The 19897-nt window shown below is 46.3% G+C and overlaps 1 protein-coding gene across 2 annotated transcripts in view; it reads left to right on the top strand.

Moving 5' to 3' along the window:
• LPL (lipoprotein lipase) overlaps positions 1-19897 on the top strand; it is a 251284-nt gene that overhangs the window by 67492 nt on the left and 163895 nt on the right. Inside the window, exons 1-2 of one of the 2 annotated variants that reach the window (XM_069649722.1) lie at positions 4702-5632; positions 19082-19257. Coding sequence is in view for 1 of the 2 variants with exons in the window: in XM_069649721.1 (XP_069505822.1) it covers positions 19082-19257 (176 nt within the window). In the remaining variant the exon portion in view is untranslated. Of the gene's footprint in view, positions 1-4701; positions 5633-19081; positions 19258-19897 lie in introns of those variants that run through there. The other variant, XM_069649721.1, reaches the window with a different exon arrangement.

The raw sequence follows: 19897 nt of genomic DNA, 5'->3' as shown, positions 1-19897 counted from the left end.
TGCCAGGAAGACATGCATACCCTCACAATTGACAAGCGGCAGAAGGGTCCTCCATGTATCTTCCTTTTTATTTTAAAGTTTGCAATTGTATTTATTAATGTCTGTCTTCTTGATTATTCCTCTTCTTATGAGGTTGGGGTGGAGTGCTTCTTCTTTGACATTTTCGCTCTTGGGTTCATGTGTTAAACCAGGGCACTGAAAGTCCTCATGGTGATTGCTGAGGCATTGGTCAAATGGCGCACTGTAGTGGTGGCATCGGCGTACTCCACGGGTGACATGCAAACCAAAGATCCAGTGATTGCAGGCCAGGGGCCACACAGGTGTGGTTATTACAGGTATTGGGAAGTAGTGGGCTGCAACAACTCTGATGAAATGACTACTGCTCAGCTGGAGTATAGGCTGGGATTAATCTGCCTAGTCGGCCCGCCCAGACCACTATTAAATCAGAAGTGCTCCTAGTCATAAAGAAGAAACATGCACAGCCCAAAAGGTATACCTTCGTTGACTCTTTTGGTAACATGGGCCGATGACCAGATATATTTCAGGAGGGGTGTTAGCTGATAGCAGTGGCAACCCAAATAACTTTAGCACAATTTTCCAAAATAAAAATGTCCAATCAAGGTCCTATACAATTATAGACTTTACATCAAACAATAGAAATGCAAATAGCTAATCAGAAAACATTAGGAAAACCCAACTCTGTGCAACAACAGATAATGCAGATTTTTGTGAAAGGGCACTGTGGGTCGATGAGATGGATTGTTCAGGCAATAGCATGACAACAATGTCACTGTTCAAGGTTATGTCTTTTAACAACAATGTAGAAAAGGGTGGCTTAAAAGTCACTACAGTCCCATAGAGTGGACCACAGGGAGAGGGCCTATACACAGTACCCTTATTCTTGTCTTTGGAGTTCCACAACGTAGACTTGCGCTTACAGGCACTTTTGCCATGGTCGGGCCAGAGCCGAGACATTGAAGTCAACACGATCCCACTGGTGGTCATCGTCGAGATGGTTTGAGGGGGCAAGCTCCCAATTGGTTGAATTGCTATTTTAGAAGTGATGGCTTGCAATGGTTAGCAGCGTCTAAGTCTGTGACAAGATGATGGCTCTGCTAGTCGACCTTTGAGTCATACCAATTGATGGCTTCCAGCAGTTGAATTTGCGCTTGAGTCGTCAATGCATCAAGCGCATTTGATATGACTTGAATATATCTTGAGGCTTCGAAACCGTATTCCAGCTGCTTCTGGACTTCTGGGTTGCTGGGAGTACCAAGGCTCCAGAACAAGGTGAGTTCTTCTGATTTGTACTCCCACTTCAGAGAGCTTAGCAGGAACCTCTAAGGGGGCCTTCACCTCCAGTGAACAGTGTCCTGGTTCACGAACAGCCCAAAGAGAGAAGCCTTGATCCAGAAGCTGTTCATGTTCACTTTTCCCTGTGGACGGTTTGGGGATGGAGCTCACCTCTTCCATGGATGCCCTCTTCCTTCACCTCTATAAGAGAGGACTTTGGAGCAGGCTGTACTTAGAGGTCCAGTGAATTCTTGTTCTTTCAAGCGTCCAACGATGAATCAAAGAAGGAGGGGGTGCCCTCTTCCTTATGATGGCAAAATGTCAGAGGGGATTGGCCCAAAGCAAGTCTGCCGTTAGTGGTCCAGTGGAGATTGTAACAAGTGCCCTTTGCCTTATGAAATCACAACCAACGTTCCCTGCCTGCAAGAAATGTGGACTGGAACTGGTAGAGATCCTTAGCAGAGACCAACATGGTAGTCGGCACCCTGGTGTGGGAGTGGCTTTTTTATGTCAGTCTGCCTTTGAATCACCAATTCCCAGTAGGTTGCCTGTGAGTGCATTGCCCCACATGGCTGCAGCGGAAGCAGGCAATCCAGACACTAATACACATCATTCTTGGAATAGTTGGGCTAAGCTCACAGAACAGACACTAGTGTGAAGTCAAATTGCTGTGGTTTTATAATTGTGTAACTCTAGCAGCCACCATGGCTACTCATGCATGGCTTGTATTTACTGATTTGCATTCCACTAGGCTTAGATTACACAATGATTACAATTTAGGTCAGAGGTGCAGGCAGTTTTTTTTAAAAAAAACACCTCTGCATGGAGGAACATTTTGTTTGAAAAGCTGTCAGGAATGTACATGGGACTTTTGCACCTGCACTGTGCCATTGCAGGGCTGGTGATAAGGTTGCTAGGAGGCTATCTCAGGAAAGCCACACATATTCACTTTAATGTTGCCATGGAACAATATGAAAGGGGGGGCTAGTTAGCAGACCATCCTTTTCGAAAACATAATTTTAAGCATTAAAAATCCAAGAAGCTCAGGTTATTTCACCCTCACCAAATGGAACTATGGCACAACGACTCAGTGAATCGTAAATGTAACCGCCTGCGTGTGCAAGAGAACTCTCTCTCTGGACTCCTTTTGCCTGAGTCTGCAAGAGAACTCTCTCTCTGGACTCCTTTTTCCTTGCCACCCTATCGATAAACTCCTCATTGTCCTCTAGACTCTTCCCCCATTGCTGTCACCCTGTCCCCTGTGTAGGGTTTGAACATCTTCGGCATGGGAGTGGAAGCAGTTATCCTACCTTGAGGCCCAGAACAGGCGCGCTCTATGCAGTTGTAGGCGCCCGGATCACCGCGAGCCGATAGTGGCAAACCCTCCTCCTCCTCGTGTTCGTGACGAGCCATGACTTGAGGCAGGTTGAACTCTGCTCCTTCCGCCATAGCAAGCTTCCGAATTCTGTCAGGGTTGTCATGTTTTTTCCATAATCTTGACAAACTGGTTTACGACTGCGCACCCTTGAAGTGGTAGAACACACGTGCCATCACTAGGGAAAGCCATGCTTTTCTTCAGGCTTCAGGCTGGTGTAAAAGATCAACCCATCAGACAAGGTGTTTGTGTGTTTATTAAGCTGTATCGAACACGTGTCTTAACAAGGAAAATAAAGAGCGCGTTTTAAAGCAAACAGAGCAACGCTATAGTATAGTGCAGACGAACAGCGAATGCGTGGTTTATTTTTTGGTTTGGGCGATGACTCAGAAGAAGCTGTTTTTCTGGGATTCAGTTAGTGCTGGAAATGGGGAAAAAAAAAGTGTACTGGGGGATCCCTTTCCTCCATGTGGGGGGCAGGGCGGGTCTGTGGGAGCTAGAGGTCGTGGGACATGGCCCCAGACCAGCCCTCACAGCATAGTAGCTCTTCCTAGAACCCAACCCTGCCCTGTGCACGAAAGCAAAGAGCATTATGGGAACATAAGAATGCCCACAGTTTCTTATCCATCCAGCAAGGGACGTGAATCCCTACCGTGAACGTCAGAGCACTCCAGTTGCCACCTCTAGGGTTTCAGAAGAAATATTGCTAAGAAGCATGATCGTGCCCACGGCTGAGCAAATATTCATCCAACCACTCATCCATCCGTTCGTTTGCTGGAATGCTGTATGCTCACCTCCCCCACAGCACTCAAAGAAGCTGCATTTAGGAGTTCTAACACCAGCTCATAGATGGTGGGGGGTATTCTGTGATTCAGAAGGGAATAGGCCAGTCCTCCAGGACACTCTTTTCATTAATTTGCTCCCAGAATTTTCTTTTTTTAATCCAGAAACGTTAGAAACATCTACTGCCTCCATCTGAGTTGCTCCAGGCAGAGCCACAGTGGTGCATTAAGAACCGCTTTGCCATGGGGCAGCGCACCCACCTGCAAGTTTGAAGTGTTTTGTGGCTTGGGCAGCCCCAAGTGCTGGCACTCACAGTGCCCCATTAACGGGCCCAGTGTGCAGGGCTGGCCTTAGCGGCAGCAGCACCCTGGGCAAATTGGCGCCCCACCTCCCTGCATGCCCCTGGTCAACGGGGGGGGGGCAGGACCGCTACATTTTTTCTAACTCCCCGCTCCGACGCCTGGCAGGGAGTTAATCACTGGAATAGGACGCTCATGCTAATGCTTGAGAGCCCTATTCCAATTAAAACCACTGTGCTCCCGCGTCAGAGCGGGGAGGTAATCATATGAATAGGGAGCTGATGCAAAGTATAAGCAGCCTATTGTTATTAAATGCGCCCTGCCGCCGCGTGCGCATTCAAAAACAAGAGTGCCTGCTGCGCCTCCTCCCACTACGGCAGCTCGGGGAGCCCTTGAAAGATTCCCTCATTGGCGTGGCAGGGGGCTAATGGCGCCCTGGACGGTCGCCCAGCCCACCCTGCCCCAAGGCCGGCCCTGCCAGTATTCACAGTATTTATCCTAGAAAGTTTGAGGGGCGCATGGATTGCCAGAGTGGTGTGGGTGGGACTGAGGGGCGGAGCTAGGTGGTAAATAATGCAGGTGATGCTTCGGCAAAACAATTCCTGGCGGAACGCAGCTCCGTTTTGTTCAGGCCCAATTCCTCTGCTGGATTCAGCGAAACCAGACGCTTTCACTATGGGCGGTGACCAAAGCATAGGAATCTGCTGAAATTAATCTGCCTTTGTTTCTGACATGTGACCGCTTCTGGGCGGCATTGGGTGGGGTCTCTACCAAATGAACGAATCAGAGGGTTCCCAGCACCACAGGCCTGCACACTGCAGAGTTCTGATTGGAGAGACCACACGGCGCATGCCCGATTCTGAATCCTTCTCCTCCCAGGCAGGAACTTGATCCAATTTTGGAGGTGCGTCACAGGAGGTGGATGGCAACCGACTTTACTATTCTGTGCTCAGGGGGTAAGGGCACACGGATGCCATCGGTGACCTCAGAAAACCGGAGGAGCATAAAGGGAGACAATGTCGCCTCAAACATTTACTTCTCATCTTAATTGTTGGGTTCCTGCCCCACCAGCCCCACCAAAAGCAGAGCTGGCGAAGCCCCTGCGCACTTCACCAAAGCAAGAGGGAAGCAGGGAGAGAACCGACTGAGCTGTGGGAGTGGAGCAGGCAGCAGTGAGGGGGTGCGCAAGTGGTGCAAAGCCATTCTCTCCTTGTTCCACCTTCATACCGACCCCGCCCGCTCCCAGGAACCATCATACCAACAGAGCACGCGCTGTAATGGGATTACATATGAGTGCAGCAATCCGATGCCACCTGCGACCACATCCCACTTCACGTGCAAGAAGCCAATCCACGCGGCTCATGGGCCATTGGACAGACACGCAGCCTGGCCGGATTTATGACAATTTGCAGACAAATAGAATATAGGAAGTCCTCACGTACTTGGGGTGACCTTTCCCATTGAGTAAATGATGCCGACATTTTAAAATATAATACACGTTTTAAAAAATCGTCATTAATTAATGCGTTTACATTAATTAATTAAATCAAAGCTAAACTATCAATTTGAAGAAAAAACGAGGAGCTCAAATTCAATGTATTACTGCTATGAAAAAGTATTATTATTCTTGTAGGGTATAGTAAACATATCTCGCGTTACACGGTCAGAGAGTTCTGCGTGCACTTTTAAACCCGCAATAATACTGATGGCTAGTAAGAACATGGCATTCACATTTCTCCTTACTCCTGTCTGTATTCGCCGTTCACCTGAGACTACTGTAGACGCCATTAATGAGTCAGCAGCACCTTGGGAGGCTCGAGCGCCAAGAATGGTGCGAGAAGTGTGAGATCGGATTCACCCACTCGGACGGCATTATACTCAGGTGGGAACACCCTAGATTGACTACTCTGTCTTTTGGCCTCAGATTTGGCTGCAAGCAATTTTTTTTTAGTAGTCTGGAATTTGTTTTTTTTGCAAATGTATGCACACTTTGTTGTGCTCTTTCATTTCTATTTGCTCGTCATGTGTCGCAAGACTGTGGTTTGCTTTCTTTAGTTGAGAAATCGTACATTCCTTTGGTTAGAGCCGGGGGCCGAATTGAGTAGGGACTAACCGGAACAGAGTTTCACTACTTTTATTATTTACTGTAAATAGTTGCACCACATCCGTAATTGTTATTTTTGCATTGAAACCCTTCCTCTTATTTTCACCCGAGGCCATTCACTGCCCTCGCGCACGTGCTGAACTGATAATCAGTAAAACAACGTGTATGAGTTTAAGTGCTGTTTTCTAATTCGTGCGTACATGGGGCCGCAGAACGATTTTGCTGTGATTAAACGGAGTGGGGTAACTTTGCTGAAAATGTTGGGGGGGGGGGGCATGACACGAAAGGGGGGCCCTGCCAAATGAAGTGAACAAAACGGTGTTTCCAAAAAGTTGGCGTGGTGGGGGGGAGCGACACACACCCTCGTACCCAGGGGCGCCGAGTACGGGGGGGCTCCGGGGCCCGAGCCCCCCCCAGCAAAATCGAGTGGGGGCTGAGCCCCCCCCGGGCCGGAGAGAAGTGATGCAGTATCGATGGCCCTTTCCATCGATACTGCAGCACTTCAATCTGGCCCGGGTAAAAGCGCGAGAATGTCGGATTAAGCCCTACCCTCTAGGACTCCTATTGGTGTATGGTCCTGGAGGGGAGGGCTTAGGGGCGAACCGGAAGCTTCTGTGTTTTGCTTCCGGTTCGCCCATGTTTAAAGCAGGAGCGGCAGCGGCAGCAATAGCAGACGTTTCCATCCAGAGAAGCAGAGAGAGCAGAACGTTCGGAAAACGGCAGCAGCAGGTAAGTGATTTTATTTTTATTTTGTTGCCATGGTTAGGGGGTGGGCGGGAATGTTTGTTGATTTTGCCGGGGGGGGGCTCGGGCCCCCGGAGCCCCCCCCCGTACTCGGCGCCCCTGGTGTGCACCAGTTACATTACCTGCCCCAGAAATGAGAGCTCCAAGGATGGACTAACTTCCTGGATTGAGCTTGTACCCAGAGTTAACCTGCGAGTAAATTCCCTCATTCTTAAATCCGAGGATGCAGGGACAATCAGGGAAAAGGCTATTCTGCTGGTTTTCTCTGCATCCTCATGTTCTGAATGTAGTCTTAAGGAGTACACTTTGTACGTAAGGCATCTCCCGTCTGCAGGCGTTGAGACAAATATGCAGGCAATCCGCATATGCAAATTGTGATCAATACAGAGAGATGGAGGAGCTATGAAAGGGCCCAAATAGGCAAACGCACCACAAACGTTGGCCATAGACGGAGCAGCAGCGTCGTTCGTTGCAGCACAACCGATTCCGCTATTTTTGGCAGTAGCGCTTTTAGACGTTTGGCTGGGGGAAAGGGAGGGGTCCTCAGTACAGCCTCAAGTGCACAGGCCTAGGCTGTCACCTCATGACTAGCAAGTGCCCTTCAATGGTGACCTGCGTTAGATGTGTATTGCGTTAACGTATTTAAACATTGTTGATGTAGAAATATAAAAGGACAAGTAACTGTTACAAGATTCATTGAATTGCATGCAAGAAAATTCAGAGGCACAATGGCCGACTAATGCAGTGGTGGAATACAGGGGGGCAGGAGACTAATGCAGTGGTGGAATACAGGGGGGCAGGAGGGTTTGTGCCCCCGTCCAGCTCGGCTCCACCCTTGTTCCCGGTTCACCCACCTTGCCTTGTGTCAAATGTAATGCAACTTGAGAACATTCATTCAGTAACACTGGTCAAAACGACTAGACGCCTGTGCCATGAGTGGCAGTCCAGGACAGACTGTGTATAAAGGTGAATGATGTTGGTAACAGGAGGCACGGGAATGGAGTGGCCAATCAAGTGTGTTTATATCATGTTAGGCTGGTTATGTTGGTTGTACAGCACTCGCACAGTGGTAGAGCAGTCTCATAGCTCTGAGGTTAAGGGTAAGAGCGGGTGCACAAGAGGGAGGATGAAAGCAACAGGGGAGGGATAGACTGAACCAAGAGAGGAGCGTTCTGCTTTCAAATGCTCCAAGAGACTGCATACATGCAGAGCTCATGCACCCACATGGTGTAGAAGGACCGTTTTGTGGTTGATGAGTTCCGCTGAGCCCATGAAGATCTGGCAGCTAGCGCTTGCAGTAGGGTGGTGTGTGGAGTCCAGTCAGCCTGCTCCCCCTCCCCTCATCTGCCTATTCCCAGTGTAAACTCTGTGTAAGAGAGAGATGGGTAAGAGAGAGATGGCGATATGGGGCCTATCTCCAGAGACCAATGCTGGGAGGGCAGGCAGGGGGTCTTTTTTTACGGCCTTGTTATGCCTGCATGCTTTGCTGTGAATGATGCTTATGTCTTGTAGAGAAAACATTCTATTTTACGGCTGTTCAGGTCTAGATGTTCTCTGATGCGTTCTTTGAACACATTCTATTTTGTTTGTGAGACGTTTTTGACCGAGGAAGTGGGGAGGGGAGGGAGTTTTATGGATATTTCCCCACAGCCCACTCCCAAGATAGTATTTGTCTGGCTCAGCAGCCGAGTGGGGTGGTGCAATGGAAAGAAAAGTCGGCAGCAGATGCTTGAGTGTCTAATTTGTGGATATGTAAACTGTTAATAATGCATTGTGTGCTTCATATTTTCTCTAGATGCTTGTTTGAAACAGTGGCTTCTGTGTTGTGAATGCAATAAGGCAGTATAAAGAGGTATATGCTTGTTTCTTGGAAGGTAAGATGTTATTAAGCATAAGTCCCTAACTCTATCTGGTTACCCAGAGGTAACATTTAAGCAAATGTCACTTGGGCACAGCATCTTTACAGTAGGTTAATGCAAGAGGTGCCAGCCATAATAGCCAGGGTGCCTCTATACAGCATTTGAAGTGTATGGGGTCATAAATAATGGACAAAATGATATGCACGATGTGCGGGATGCTATGTTCTAGCTTCTTGTTTCCAAGTGGGAGAATCATGTCATCAAATCATGAGAAACCTATGGATATCTACTGTGAAATTACCAGGCATCTGGACCTCGTGGCCCTTGGAAAAAGACAAAACTAAAGATCACCCCCTGAAGGTGATACATTGATTGGTGATGAACTAAACCTAATACAACAAAGTCACTAAGCTCAAATAGAAATATAAGAAAATGTCTTGCATCAAGAAATACATTTTGCATGGATTGTAGCAACCAATTTTCTTTCTTGCAGTTGTATGCCAGTTAGACGTTTTGAGACATTATACATAGCAGCGACCGCTTCACCCACGTCCCCTGGAAAAGACGCAAAGTGTTCATGGAGAGGTTTATTACAAGAACCCCTGCTAAACCAAAGCAGAGTTCCCATGTGCCTGACGAAGCAGTTGTAGCAATTTCGAGCTCCACAGTTGCATCAATCTGCCAGGCACAATGCGTGGAAAGTATACCAGATGCGCCTACAGTCATTGATGTTGGCAGCAGCAATGTGACACAAGAATGCTGCCCAAACATGAGTGATTCGAATGGTTTTAAGTCCCAGCAGGGCCGCACTTTTCAAAGGAAATGGTTAGAAACGTATAATTGGCTTAAATATGATGAGTCTGTTCAAAAAATGTTCTGTAAGGTATGTCAGTCTGCTGCTGAAAAGGGCGTGCATTGCCAAAAAGTAGCCATGATAAGGATGCCTGGAATGCTTTTGTTAAACATGGCTTTAATAATTTTAAGAAGGCCATAGAGAGATGTAACGGCCATCAGACTTCAAATCTTCATCGGGCGGCTGCAGTGGTGCTAGTATCTGTGGAAAGGGGTACAAATGTTGTAGCAGCTCTGTCGTTGGGCCACCTCAAGCAGATGAGGGATAACAGAAGTGCGCTGTTGAATATCTTGACCACATTGTTGGCTTTAGCTCGGCAAGGTCTTGCAATTCGGGGCCATACTGATGAGGATTCTAATTTAAATGCAATTCTGTCGCTTCGTGGCAGAGATGTCCCAGAACTTCAAACTTGGCTTCAAAGAACAGAATACAAATGGATGTCGCATGACATAGTAAATGAAATGCTGGCAATTATGTCACATAATTTGCTCCGTGGCCTAATGAAAGAGATTCATGATGCAAAATTCTTTTCGATTATTTTGGATGAGACTGCTGATGTGTCAATAAAAGAGCAGGTCTCTGTAGTCTTTCGTATTGCAAAAGAGGATCTTCAGGTAGAGGAGATTTTTTTTGGCTTTTATCAAACGTCTAGCACTACATCACAAACTCTGTTTGCCATTTTAAAAGATGTTCTCCTGAGGTTTGGCTATGATATGGAAAACTGTCGGGGGCAGTGTTATGATGGTGCTTCCAATATGGCTGGACATCGACATGGTTTGCAGACATTGGTGCAGGAGGTGGCACCACGAGCTATTTATGTGCACTGCTTTGCACACAATCTGAATTTAGTAGTTCAGGATGCAGCTATGGGCATTGCCAAGTTCAGGGATCTGTTGGTTTTTGTAAGGGAATTGATTGGGTTCATTCGAAATTCCCCAAAACGGCTTGCTTGTTTTGAACGTTGTCAAGAAGAAGGGAGTGTCAAACTGCTTCCATTCTGCCCTACCCGATGGACCGTTCGAGCAACATCTTTGAAGACTGTACTAGCTAACTACAGTTCTGTAATTGAATTTCTGGGACTTGCAGCCGGTGACCACAATGAAGCGGGAGCAAAAGCCCATGGGTTGCACTTGCAGCTCCATAAACTCGAAACCTATCTAGGTCTTAATCTTTTGTACTTGGTATTTTCCCGTGTTGAAACTGTGAACACTGCTCTACAGAAGGTCAATTTAAGGTTCCATGAAGCAGCGGTTATGATTGAAAACCTTAAAACCATAGTTGCACAACTGCGTGAGGGATTTGAAGACTTCTTCTCAAAAACCACATCAGCGGCCAATGATTTAGATGTGGAACTAGAGGAACATTTTGTGCAAAGAAGGGCCAGGAAAATCCCACGGCGCCTGGATGAAGGGTCAGTTCCTCGTGTTTTTGAGTCTCCCAAAGACCTCTATAGACAAGGTTATTATGAACTCATGGACCTTACATTGGTAGCTTTGTCAGAACGTTTCAATACAACTGCATGTGACCATATGGTTAACATTGAACAATTTGTTACAGGGAATGCCTCCAGTGATTATGTCATGAATTTTTATAAGACTGACTTCCATGAATGCAATCTAGAGTTGCATAGAAATATGTTCCTTGAACTTATACAGAGGGATAAGACTCCGGTTATGTGTTTTCAGGATGTCTTTGACTTGTTCCAAGGCGAAAGGGGTCGTCCTATGCGCAATTTGTTCCCAGAACTGGCACGACTGCTTCAAAAATGCAGTAACCATCCCTGTATCCTCTTGTTCTTCGGAGCGTTCATTTTCATGCCTTCGGCGCATCAAAACCTACCTGAGGGCTACAATGGGCCAAGCTCGATTAAATGCTGTTGCTTTGCTGCATGGACACAAAGATGAAGCTGCACATCTGGATGTTGAGGCCATTGCAGATGAATTTATTCAACGAACTGTTGTCCGTAAAAATACATTTAGCCTGGGGAAGGTGCTGCAATGAAAACAGTTCACCTGTTCTCCTCTACAGCAGCACTTGCTTGGTAGTTTTTAATCGGTAAACGTCTTTACTTCTCGTTTCCCTTGAATTGGGAACTTTTTTTGTGGTGGTGGTACTCCACCTTGCAGCTGTACCTTCTGTTTAGCAATCATTTCATTCTCCCATGTTGCTCTGCCTTTTGAGGGAGGGCTACTACAACCTGGATGATTATAGAGGGGTGGAGTAGGGGCAGTGATAGCTTACTGGAATGCAACTTGAAGGCTTAAATCTCCTTCTTTCTTGACTTTAGTATATGCAGTACATGCTAGCCAATGTTTCCACTGTTCTGCGCTGCGCGCGACCCCACCCCTGCGCGCCGTTGCACCAAGTTGGCGACAATATGCAAATTTTCGGTCATGGCCAGTGATGTCACTTCCTGTATTTGGGCCCCCCCCGGGAAATTCATAAGTCGGCTCCCCTGCTCGTACCCCCTACCCCCACCCCATATTACGCCCATGCACAGTTTGGGGAGTATGATGAACAGGTCGATAAATAGGGGAATCCCCAACAGGATCTCCCCAAGTTCGTTCACAGGCGAAGGGGGGCACAACGCACAAAATCAGTGCTCTACGTTAAAGTCAGGACGCGAGGATTGGTTTGGCCTCGTGTGGCAAAACACGTGCGTGGACTCTCATTTGCGCATGTATTGACATCACGTATCACGGCAAGTGACATCATGGAAAATGATGTCACAGGGTGTGCGACATTAATCATGGACACAAGACAGCCTCATAATCTGGAGGGGAGTGATGGCCCAAGGCAAGCCAAGTACCGGAAGTTGGGTAAGGCCATTATCCCAAGTAATAAGGACCCCTCCCGAGGCATATAGTGCCATCAGCACATAGTGCTGATAACAATGTAGGTTTTCCAGTGGATGCTTACTTAAAAAAGTTAGTTTAGTAATATGTTAAATAAGTAGACGAACTATCTTAGTGAATTTGTGTTTTCTTTTATGCAGTCGAATTTAGATAACAAGGCTGTGTTTATATCGTAAGCATTATATTGATAAAGTCGGTTCAACAGGACTCATTTTTATGTGCTATGTAAAAGTGAAGGGTTTCTGCATAGGAGGGAAACGCATTTACCACGCTTTAGCTTTCAATCTAGGGCAGAGGTCTTCTTCAAACTGTGGGATGTGCACCCCAGGGGGGCGTGGCCGCATACAGGGGGTGGGGGGCGAGAGCCCAGCGTGAAATGTAAAAAAAATAAAATAAACAAAATAAAATGTATCAGAGGATATGGGCAGGGGCGGCTCACATGGTCGGACTGGACCATAACACTGTCTCAGGCAACAATGAAAAAGTGGCCCACAGTTGCAAATGGATATTCGTTCCTTTAGGCACAGACTGTTTGAATAGTACCCAAGGGAGTGTTTTGTGTTAAAATGTAAGCAAATTGTGATATTTAAAGAATATTTATTCAGCAACAATGGTCAAAACTACTAGCTGCATATCGAAGTAACTCATGAAACTGGCCCACATTGGCTAAAAAAAGTGGCCCAATTTGACTGGCCCACACCAGCATTTTGCGTTTTCGGTACAGGCATTGCTCCATTGCCCTGTAGGCCAGTCCGAACCTGGCGGCTCATGCATAATGGGTGAGGGGGCATCCATCCAGTGGCCCCATCACCCATTATGGAGGAGCCAGCCCAGTGAAACACTGAGCACTCCCTCAGCTGCTTTTCCAGCTGAGGGAGTGCTCCTGGGCTGGCTGAACTGTCAAAGGTACTGTTTCCCTTTGACATTTCAGTTCCCCAGCCGCACATGCACACTGAGCCATGCAAGGCTGGGGGCGTTTTGCTTCGCCAGCCTTGCATAGCTCATTGGAAATACTGGCTGGTGCACTGCATGTCTGTATGCGTGAGGTGGAGCTCCTACGCCTCGTCTCACACATGGACAGAGCAGCCTGGAGTGGGGCATTTCAACACCCACGCAAAGGTCCCTTCAGAAGGAATGTTTATGTTCATTTATTTTTTATTTAAATATGTGTATGGATGCGTTTATGCTTGTGTTATGAGTCAGTATATGGTGATGGGTACTTGTAAGAATGATAGAGTGATTGCTGTGTGAAGGTGTGTGTGTGTGTGTGTTTGTGTGTATGTTTGTTTTGATCTGTTGAGCTGATTTTGGTGAGTGGGAGGGTAGATGGGGGAAGGAGGGTTGTACAACAAAGGCATTTTAAAAATACCTTTGTTGCACAATCCCCCTACCCACCTGCCAAAATCTGCTCTCCTTCTGAGGCGCTGTGGAGCCCAGGGGACAGGGATGATATTTATTTTATCTATCATAGATGTCCAGTCAAAAATACCATGCTTTCCCCCTTGGCCCCCAAGCGCCAATTGCAAACTGTTTGACTTTTTACCCATTTCTCTTTATTAAGTATGCTCTAAAATGCAACATTTTAACCCATTATTTTAAAATAATTCAAGGGGGGAAACCCCCTGAACCCGGCTTCATTGGTCCATGCTCCCTTGCTGCGCTCAGTCGCTATGGCATTTTTGTGGGAAATATTTATGCCCCTCCACTTAAAAAATTCAACAGCTCCCACTGGCCCTTGGACTGTGTTGGGACCGGGGTGGGGGGATCCCAGGGGCTGTGGTGGGACCAGGATGGGCGGGAGCACTGAGATAGGAGTGGGAGCAGGGTGGGGAGAGCCCAGGGTCTGTAATGGGTGGGGAGAGCTCAGGGACTGGGTAGGAGTGGGATGAGGAGCCCAGTGACTGTGATTGGAGCAGGTGGGGGATCCCAGGGACTATACTGGGAGTAGGATGCAGTGACGGGCCCCAATTGTTCATAGCCATTTGTACATACTGACCATTTGGCATTTTTGGGGGGGCCTGGCCTGCCCAAATTTTGCTCAGGTGGTGTCCAGGCCAAAAAAGTTTGAAGACCACTGCTCTAGGGTGTGAACATGGACCTGGCCTGTCACACTGAAGGTGAAAGGGAATGGAATCCTCACAGAGATGGAGAGTTAAAACAATGGCAGGTGGCCGGAAGCGCAGGCTCCAAGTTGGGCTGCGCAGTGTGTATGGCGTTAGCGACAGGATGTTCTTGTGTTTCTACGTGAGGGGCATTTAATAGAGTGCACTCGTTTTCTGTGTCTGTGTTCATTGGTCTGGCTCAGGGGAATGAGAAGAGAAATGCGTTCGGTTGTTTCCTCATCAGCTTCATAAGTCAGAATGCTTTGAATGCAGTCAATACCAGTATTCTAAGGGACGAGGTCAGCAAAGTCTACAATGTGCTTACATTTGTGTGGGGAGCAATACCATGAGTGTTGTGGCCTTTGAATAGCCAACACTATGAACTGAGCCACTTAAAGGGACTGCTACATTATAAGGCACAGTGAAAAAAAAACGATTTGCCCAGGATCATGAAACTGGCATTTGAGCACAGTCTGCAATTTAGGCACTTAATCACATATCTTCTCACATCTAGTTGATGCAAATGTGTGCAAATATTTGGTTTTCAAGAATCATTTTTTTATAGAGTTGACTTGAAAACTACACAAATCAAATAATAAACTAACCCAAAAAAATTATACATCCCCTAATTGCAGTTTTTACGTCCCTCATTTTGAAGGATATTCTAAAAGTACCAACATGCGAAGTGACATGAGCCTAACTAATGTCCAGAGTTTTGTAAATGTACTTTCAAGGCTTAGACACACAATAGAAGATAATGAGTGATAAGGTCACCTGTCTCTAATCATTTTTTTACTGATGCTTGCAGTTTGTTATTATGGATGATTTGAAGAATATGCAAAGTTGTAACCAAAGCGCAGAACCACCGTGTTTAAATATATTTCTGTGATGCATTATCAGTCCAAACTCAAGTAGCAAGTACACGTAGGTGGAATTCTATTTGTCAGTAGCACTTGTAATGAGAGTTTGTCTTACCACAAATTATACAGGAGTGGACTGGATGAGGATGAAGTCATTTCACGATGCATGTATGGGTCCGTTGGTCCTGCATGGTCTTCCTTCTTCAATACCTCCTCAGGCGCCATCTTGGGGGAGTTCTGGATGCTCTCGCTGCACCTCTGAGCTGGCACCTCTTAACCCCAAGACTGCTCAGGGACGGATGGCAGCAGGTACTCCATGCTGTCATTATTGGCCCACACCATGCCAATCTGTTACTTGTGGGGTTAGAAATGGCAGGTTAGTGCTGCACGAATAGGACCTAATTCACAGAAGCGTTTATAACGGCAGAAACCCATTGGAAAGCGTTCTGTGAATTAGGCCCATAGCTTTGAAATCACTGCAGTATGCAGACCCAATGACACTGCCCTGAAATTCAAGCCAGCTTCAGGCCTTTCCTGGTGTCTCAAACATTTTGCGTACAATTTCGGAATTTAAAATATACATTGAAAATATTACTTGAAGGCTGTAAAGTAAAAGTGTGTACTAATTCCGCTACAACAGGAATGTGTTTTTTGGTTTATAGTGATTGCATCGAATGCCTTAGCATCTAAAAAAACTACAAAAAAAAACCCATTGAAAGCATTTTTTCCGTTTCTTTTAATGGGGAGGTCCCCCGAACCCCAGTTTTTTTTACCCCTTGAAACCCATTATATTTAAAATAAAACCTTTACCTTTGAAAAAAATGCATTCAATGCTTTTGTTTCGATTCATTTTTTTCGATGCTTTTGGCATTCAATGCTTTGTATTCGATGCAATGACTGGATGCCTGTTTTTTTATCTGCATGTTGCTCTATCTACCCCACTTAATTAAGTTCATCGACAGTCACAAGACCCATAAAACGACATAGATTTCAAATGCCGAATAATAGCAAGTTAGAAGCAGAAGATAGAAACAACACGGAGAGGGGGACGCTAAAAAGCAGACATTAGCCTTTCAAATTCACCTAACCTTTAATGCTGGCTGAAGCCTTTTTCCTACTGTTGAGAGTTGGCATACAGAAGATAAAAGCATTGACTTTACCAGAAGGTGCAGCTTGAGTTAAAAAGGTACATGCTGGCTGGCCTCTATTAAACCCAGGCCCTTTCAATAGAGGGATCATTGTTTTTTTCCGTAAAGTGAGAATAAGTTGGACAACAGACGTATTTTAGATTTAACTTTATCCAGAAAGAAAGGACACAAAGTATCAAACATATTTTCACTTTTCCAAATACCGACACTATCAATTGCATTTTATGGCCTCATTACACGGATGGCGGTAAGGGTTTACCGGTACCGGTAAGGGTACCAGTGCCGGTAAACCCTTACCGCCTTACTACGAGGTCCCTTAGTGGGACCCTACCTTAACGGCTGGTTTCACCAGCCGTTAAGGACGGGACCCGCAAAGGGACCTTGGAGGTAATTACGGTACCGCAATTTGCGGTACCGTAATTACCGCCTTCCCCATTCCCATTGAGCCCTATGGGGGCCAAAATGGGAATGGGGAAGTGCCATGTGAGTGGGGAATTACCGCCCCCACACACCTTGGAATAGGGCGGTAATTCCACCATTCACCATGGCAGACTCGGCAAAATACCGGCAGCAACCATGGTGCTAATAGCGCCATGGTTACCGCCGTCCGTGTAATGAGGCCCTTAGCCTAGTTATTAGTGGTGAGTTCTACACAACTCAAGAGTATAGCAAATAAGACTGCATGGAATAAGGGACCGTAACAAAATCTGGAGCCTTATTTGAAGGCAACCTCAGTTGGGTAAGGTAACGTTGGGATACATACCATGCTTCCAAAACTGATGCCTCCCTGCTCGACTGCTTCTTGTCTCCACCTTTAAGATGGTCTGTGGTGTTTAGTTCAGATATTTTAGCAAGATCACCAATAAGATGCTTTATCCAGGGAACATTATAGGGAACATTATTCTAATGCTGAAGCACTCCAATATCAAGGAGCAAGAGCTGAGGTTGCTTTCTCATTGAACCAGATTCTCATGCACCAAATGATCAGGGTAGCCAGAAGGGAAACCTAAAACTGTTCCAGACCCAATTCACAGTCGGATGCGTAAGTCACGGAAGGCAGTGGCAACCCTGGCACCGATCTGCAGAATTTATTTAGCAAGGTTTACAGAGGGGCTGCATGGTGAAACCCATAGGCCCCAGTAACATAACTAGCAATAGCCTTGAGTTTTGCCCCATAGGCTCTTAATATCACATCGATAGGATGGGCCTGCAACCTCTTACAGAAACGATGGATGCCCCCTACTGCTTGTGACATCTTAGAGTCTGGATTGGCTACACGTGATTGACGTGTTAGGCTGGCTAAGAAAGTAAACCCAAGTATATGTAGGAGATATTCGGGATTCTCTCGCCAATGGCTATACAAGAAAGACTTGTAGCGTTTGCTATGAGTCCCAATTTCTGCACATTGATTTTTATAACAAGGAGTTCATAGACCCTAAATGCGCTGAGACTAGCCTTTTTAAACCTCATGAGGTCTGGGCAGTGGAAACCGAATCATCGGTATAAGCTAAAAGGGGTACCATACACCCGTGAAAAGAAGGCACTGCAGCTCCACTGATATCAGAAGTTTGAAGAAACCATTGGCAAAGAAAGTAAACAGAAGAGGGATCCATGTGCTTCCCTGCCTAACCCCACAGGCCACTGAGAAAATCGGCATGTTGGCTCGAAGAACTGAACCTAACCACTGCTTTGTTGTTGGTTTAAATCGAATTAACGTGAAACAGATCCAGTTAAACACTCATATCTAGCAAGATGTCCCACAATTTCGGATTGTCCACAGAAGCAAATGTTGTTGCCAAATCCATGTAAATAATGTACTTGCATAAATGTATTTATCCACACTTAGGTACAGATTTAATGTTTGTTCTGATGTCCCAAGTCCCTTGCAGGGGAGGGTGCTAGAATATTATTCTCATTCACACACTTTTCCAATCTGGCTAGTTTTACTTTACCTAAGCTCTTTAAGATGGGTTTCCAAGACAGTTATAGGGAGTGGCTCTTTGGAGTTAAATGGTCCCCTTTTTTTATACATAGAGTAGCCAAGTTCCTGGATTCAGGATAATGGTCTAGAGCCCTTCCCCACAAGCCCTAGAGAATTGGTAATGGCATACCACTGTCCATCCCCAGTATAGGCATGCCTCCAATGGGGTAGGTGGATGGTTTCGGATAAGAACCTAATCCCCATCTAGTCTTACCATAGTACAGGTTCATTTACGGTTCCTCCAATATGATATGATATGGTTATTTATAACATGCTTAATGCCTAGAGGTTTCTAAGCGCGGACCCGGGGATCGAACCTGTGTTGCTCCATGTCGTCTTGCTTCCAAGGCGAGCAGGTTGCCCCTGAGCTATCCTCCCGAGATAGCCATCTTGTTTTACACCAGTTCTAAGTATCCATACTGATAAACCTAGTATTATGGATATTTATCTGTGGCAATACCTTATAGACTACCGACCGCAGCTTTGAAAGTTCCACTTCTGTATGGGCTTCAATTTTAGCATTGTCCTAAAGGGTAATTGAAGATTGTGGAAGCCAATACGAACCCCTGACTTTGTCAACGGTGAACTCCTGCAAGCTCACATTTAATCTGTGTCCCTGCTTGACCATCCTTACCCAGGCAAACCAGTTAATCTTACCTGTGAACCCGCTCCCATACATGTAACAAAAAATGGAATGACTCCGTCAGGATAGCTACTTTGTTGTGGCCCATACACAAGCTTGATATTTACATACACTGAGAAAAGCTGCTGCTGATGCGCTCTTTTGTGAAATGTAACGTTGTGTTCGTATCCTCTCCATTGCAGTGGGCACCACAGAAAACATCATTGATTTCAGTGGCATTGTAAGCAAATTTTCACTAAGGACAATCGAAGAGCCGGAGGAAGATACCTGCTACCTGATCCCTGGCCAAGAAGAAACAATCTCACGATGCAACTTTAACCACACCAGCAAAACCTTTGTGGTGATCCATGGGTGGACAGTGAGTAGACTTCTTGACTATCGCCTTCATCATGAGTGGTGTTTTATAACTCTTTGTGGCCAAAAGTAATAATCCAGTTTGCCTACATGTGCCTTTGCCTCCACTTGAAATGCCCCTTTTTTGCTGTTGTGATCACACGCTTTCACCAATGAAGGTCGTACGAATGGATTTGTTAATGATAGAAAAAGATGACGGGCTCATTACAAGTTTCCTGTTATCTAATCGGTAATTCAGGCGGGATACAGTGAAACTGCCTATTACGGGCAGCAGAGACAGCACCAAGTTCCCATTCAATGGTGCCCCATAGGAATCGTTGGGACTGGCACCGGTAGTACTGGTGCTGCTGATTCCGGCATTTCTTGGATGTACGTTGTAATCTCATATCCCAAAATATCGAATTACAAAATCAAGGAGCCCACTAGCCCGCATTTTGTAATTCGGTCTTTTTGGGATTTTGACCGTTTGTTCCCCGCACTGTCTATAATGCATTGTGGGGGACACTCCTGCAGCCCCCACAGCCCATAATACCGAACAGGAGGTGCAGGGGACACCCCGCAACCCTGCACCCCTTTTCAGTATTATGGGCTTAGATCTTATCTACTATGCCGAATGGGCTCTAAACGTGCATTCGGCATTTTAG

Source organism: Ambystoma mexicanum, chromosome 1p (genome assembly GCF_040938575.1).
Source record: "Ambystoma mexicanum isolate Mex_15411 chromosome 1p, UKY_AmexF1_1, whole genome shotgun sequence".
NCBI classification, from domain to species: domain Eukaryota; kingdom Metazoa; phylum Chordata; class Amphibia; order Caudata; family Ambystomatidae; genus Ambystoma; species Ambystoma mexicanum.
This window is presented reverse-complemented; position numbering and strand designations above follow the sequence as displayed.